This window comes from Mus caroli, chromosome 18 (assembly GCF_900094665.2).
Source record: "Mus caroli chromosome 18, CAROLI_EIJ_v1.1, whole genome shotgun sequence".
Taxonomy (NCBI): domain Eukaryota; kingdom Metazoa; phylum Chordata; class Mammalia; order Rodentia; family Muridae; genus Mus; species Mus caroli.
Window position 1 is genome coordinate 41,047,459 of NC_034587.1, and position 4,994 is coordinate 41,052,452.

The 4,994-nt window shown below is 39.2% G+C and overlaps 1 protein-coding gene across 1 annotated transcript in view; it reads left to right on the forward strand.

Moving 5' to 3' along the window:
* Nucleotides 1–2,192, forward strand: part of Spink14 (serine peptidase inhibitor, Kazal type 14 (putative)) — a 4,413-nt gene extending 2,221 nt beyond the window's left edge. Inside the window, exons 4-6 of the mRNA XM_021151177.1 lie at nt 838–974; nt 1,839–1,884; nt 2,007–2,192. Coding sequence (XP_021006836.1) covers nt 838–974; nt 1,839–1,884 — 183 coding nt within the window. The 3' untranslated portion in view covers nt 2,007–2,192. The remainder of the gene's footprint in view (nt 1–837; nt 975–1,838; nt 1,885–2,006) is intronic.
* The last annotated feature ends 2,802 nt before the right edge of the window (nt 2,193–4,994 follow it).

Sequence of the window (4,994 nt, forward strand, 5' to 3'; positions counted from 1 at the left end):
CTATCCCAAAAGTCCCCCATAGCGCCCCCCATCAGTTTTCTTGTTAGAACTCACTGACCCAATCTGCTGCTGCCAATATGTACATGGGCGCATGAGAATTTCAGGCTTCTTGTTGTTTAGAGTCTAAAATAAAGTGCTCTAAGCTGGGAACCAACACACACACACACACACACACACACACACACACACACACACATGGGCTTGCGCGTTCACAAAGTTGCTTTCAGGGAGTTGTTCTTTTGTAAAAAGAGTGGTCCTATCACATTCTGCTGTGTTAAAAATATGAAAAGCATCAATCTCTTGGATACTGGAAGCACGAAAATGTAAAGGAATGAGGAATCTCTGCACAGAAGCTCAAATTAGGTTTGCAGCTCCTGTATGAATAAAAGAGAAGGGTGAATTTTTTTCTTCTTTTCGCTTATCCTGCTCAGCTCTGTGTATATTGTGGGGCCAACACATATGTGATTAGTGAGATAAAGGGAAAATATAAATAAAAGGTTATTTCTTTTCTGTTTTTATAGATTTGCTTCAGAGTAGTCTCTCACCTTTACAAGTGTTGGCGACTTTATCTTTGCTTCATTCATGAATTTAAATGTTTTCTTTCCTCTCACTATAGCTTACCAGGCCTCTACGAGTCCCTAGCCACAGGAAATGATGCTTATCAGACAGTGTAGACTGAATCTAGTGCCATTGCTTTGTATGTAGATACACTGGGAGACACTGTGATACTGGAATGTGATTCTGACTTGACGGGATTTCCCTAATACAATCCACAAGAGGTCTATTTGTTTGAGCACAGTTCTCATGATTTCTTTCTTTGTTTCCTCTCAACTTCAGATCAAATGTCCTTATAAGAAAGTAAATTTGAGTCGGTTCAACAAAACAGTGGACCCCTGCCCTGACCTAAAACAACCCATCTGCGGCACCAATTTTGTAACCTATGATAATTCCTGCATCTTGTGTGTTGAGAGCTTGTGAGTATTCTTTGGAGAGAAAGGGAAAAAAAAGTAAGCTTGTTGCTTACTATTTCTGTCCATGTTGCCCCAACCAAGTTCAGCAGCCATGAGGCCAGTCTTTCTCTCCTATTTAGGGAGACAGAAATCAAACTTCCTTAGACGAGCCATCATAACAGAAGGTTATACAGGCATATAAGGTACCCATGTTAGACTGACTGGTGGCCCTCACGTGACACCTCATAGTCCCAATGCTCCCATAATTAATGGATTGCCTACAGAAATTCTAGAACTCCTTGAACCCCCCTCCCTTTGATTTTAGCATAAAGTTTACATTTATCTTGTATTAGATATTTTCTGCTGCCTCAATGTCTAAAACCTTGAGTTGTACTAGCACAACAGCAGACTTTGGCCCACTGCCTGGGACTGGTTACTCAGTTCTTTGGATTTACATGACAGGAAATCAGTCATTAAACACCCAGATTGCAATGTCACCATGATGTTAGCTTGTGTCTATGTGAGGCAGTGTGTTTCCCAAGAAGTAAACCATTTCTTGTGCAGTCAGACTGGAACCTTACTCTAACAACATTTTGTCCTTTTGTGCAAGGAGCAAAGAGAGACGGTGTAAACCCTGAGCCTTCACAGTAGTTTCCATTTTAGCCAGATTTTAGCCAAAGGCTGAGAGTGTTGACTGAATCACAGATGCCTCTTCCACCTCACACATCACAAACTCAGGCCCAATCAGAGAGATTATTTTAAAGAGGTTGTAGGTATCTTCAGTGGCAAATGCCCTTGCCCTTGCCCTAACCAGCTAACTTAATAGTTTGTGTCTTAACTTCCCCATGGAAAATTTCCTAATGAAATACTTATTATGCTTTCATTTAGGAAATCTGGGGGAAGAATTAGATATTACTACAATGGAAAGTGCTAGGTAAGTGAACCTGGATGTGTAAGATGATATTTTCCATTTATCTCCAGCAGAGACACTTCCTTATTATACTTAATCTCTCCTTTGGCCTTTTTTTTTTTTTTTTTTTTTTTGTCTTTTCATAGATTCCTGGTAACAAAGACCTGTTGGAAGCTGATGGCTGGATGGTCCTTCTGTGTTTTCTTTAATATATAAACTATTCCGGCTTGGAGATAGCTTACAATTTTACAATTGAAGCACCATCTCACAGGTTGGAGGAGTCTGGGATCAATCCCAATCTCTACAAATAAACAAAGTTTCCTGAAGATCTTAACTTGTGTCTTGGATCCTTGGGTCTCTGTTTCGTGTCTTAGCAGTAGAACGGATGTGAACATTTAAACCAGAGGCCAAAGGCAAACAGTAAGTTTTTTCAGTTCACTAACATTATCACCAGTGGTCTTCTTTACGTAAAACATCTAGGGCTTTCCCAGAACAAGTTCTTCTTTATTTTCTTGCCATTTAAATAAATTAATCCAATGACAAAGCTTTGCTGTCTTCCTGATCAATCCCTGTTGCCCAGCTTTTATAAATTTCTCCTTACATATTTGCACTTTTATCACTTCTGTCTTTGTGATATGTAGTATGTCCAGGCTGGTCTCAAACTTGAAATTCTCCTGTCTTAGCCTCCCAAGTAATAACAATAACTAGAGTGTTCCATTGTGCCCAGCTACAATCCTTATCTAAGCCTTGATACAGAGGAATCTACTTGAGTTTAAAACGGCTCCATGTCTTCACTGTCCCTACCTTTCTCCAATAGAAAAAGATTACATTGTTCATACCTATGAATGTCTCAGTGGTCATTTCTGTTAAATCCTAAAGACACATTTTATTCTCTGGAGCATATAGGAATATATGCTTCTCCCAGTTATAATACCTCATCTGTGTGCATGCCACATACTCACTCACATGTTTTCTAATAGAGTCAGCAAACTGATATGTAGTCATATTCTGTCTCCTATCACTAGCTTGGTCACATCTGGCCTGGGAGAATGATGACTCTATTCCTTATCAGTGCATTATAAACTTGGGTCAGGTTGATGACTCTATGATGAATAAAGGGGTACAGTGAAAAGGAAGTCATCCTTAGATCTCTCATCTTTAGAATTTGAAAGCAAAGAGCCTTGGGGGGAAGGAGGTATTCAGTCTTCATAGCATGCCAACTCTCATTACTTCACGTACTTGATACAGGAACATCAAGAACTCTGGGGACAAGGGTTGTTTCCAAAGGCTACTGATATTATATCACATTTGTTAATCTGTTTTTGTAAGATTATTAAGCCCACATTAATGTCACAAGTTGAATTTCTTTTTTATCTTAACCGAGCACTAATGGAAGCCTGTGTAAGATCTGGACTCCATTATCTTTTTGATTTGTGTGCTTTTGTTCTCCATGGGAAGCAATTGCAATCTCCTGCGCCCTTCCCATAGCATGGTTGCACTAAGCAGACATTTCATCTCTCCTTACTCCCAGATCTACATCCTTAGTTCAGGATTTTTCCATGTCTTTCTTATTCCTATTCCGAGGATCTCCTATAATATGAATGCTGAGGCAGAGAACCTGAAACTCATAAACAATATCCTTCAATGCCTTGTGTTATTTAGTCTAATGTTTGTTAATTTTTTTAGGTTCTATATCTTAGTTTCTCTGGGAGCACATTGTCAGAAAGGAAAAGAAAGTGTCTTTATTATGCCATTGTATTTATTTTTCCTCTAGAATCTAGTTTCTATTAGAATATAGTATTACTCTTTTCCTTAAGAATCCAGGAGGACAAGACTGTTTTTTATAAGAATAGAGATGATTTTAGTCAACATTTACATAAAATATGCTACACATAACTGATAATAGCTTCGATGATATTTTTTTCCTGTAACTTGATTGTAGATATGTGTGAAGAGGGAAAAGAGATCAGCATGCATCTAAAGGCAATACTGTCTTACACTGTGACTTGAAGAGTAAATCTCTCTACAACTCTCAACTCTGCAATTTAGAATGTGATCTCTACCCTCAGAATTATCTCCAGCAGCCACTCCTTCTCTCTTTCCTTCCTGCCCACAGAGACTCCTTCCTTCTATTTCCCAATTGTCCTTCTTCTCCTCTCTCTTCTTTCTTCCTCCTCCTGCTCCATCATCCCCCATGTTTCCTCTTGTCTCTCATCTGTTGTTAAGACTACAACTTTCCTCTCTAATTCTTCAAACCATCTTTCTTTTAATATTGCATAAGCAGTTAAACACGACCTGTAAAAATCACTACCTACTGTGAATTATAACATCTCAGTCTAATCTGTAAGACACATTGCTTGCTCTGCTATAGTAATTGTCAAAAGCATCATCGCACCAATGAACAGAAACTAAACAGAGAAATAATTAAGCTAAGAGAGATTATGAACCAAATGGGACTAACATACAAAACTTAAGAAGGACTCAAGATGTTAGACACAAACAGAGATATAACCCAATTAAAAATGGGGTACAGAGTTAAACAGAGAATTCTCAACAGAGGAATCCCCAAAGGTTGTGAAACACTTAAGAAATGTTCAGTCTTTAGTCATCAGGAAAAAGAAAACCAAATGACTCTGAGACTCCATCTTATACCTTTCAGGAGGGCTAAGATCAAAACCTCAAGCAACAGTACATTCTGCAAAGGATGTGGAGGAAGGGGAACACTCTTCCATTTGCTGGTGGGAGTGCAAACTTATACAATCACTCTGGAAATCAATTTGGCAGTTTCTCAGAAAACTGGCAACAGTTCTACCTCAAGACCAGCTATACCACTCCTGGCCATATGCCCAGAAGATACTACACCTTCTTACAAGGACACTCCCTCAACTATGTTTATATCAGCTTTATTCTTAATACCCAGAACATGGAAATAACCCAGATGTCTGTCAATTGAAGAATGAATAGACAAAATGTGGTTTGATTACTCAATAGAATACTACTCAGCTATTAAAAACAATGATGGCCAGGCGTGGTGGCCCACGCCTTTAATCCCAGCACTCGGGAGGCAGAGGCAGGCAGATTTCTGAGTTCGAGGCCAGCCTGGTCTACAAAGTGAGTTCCAGGACAGCCAGGGC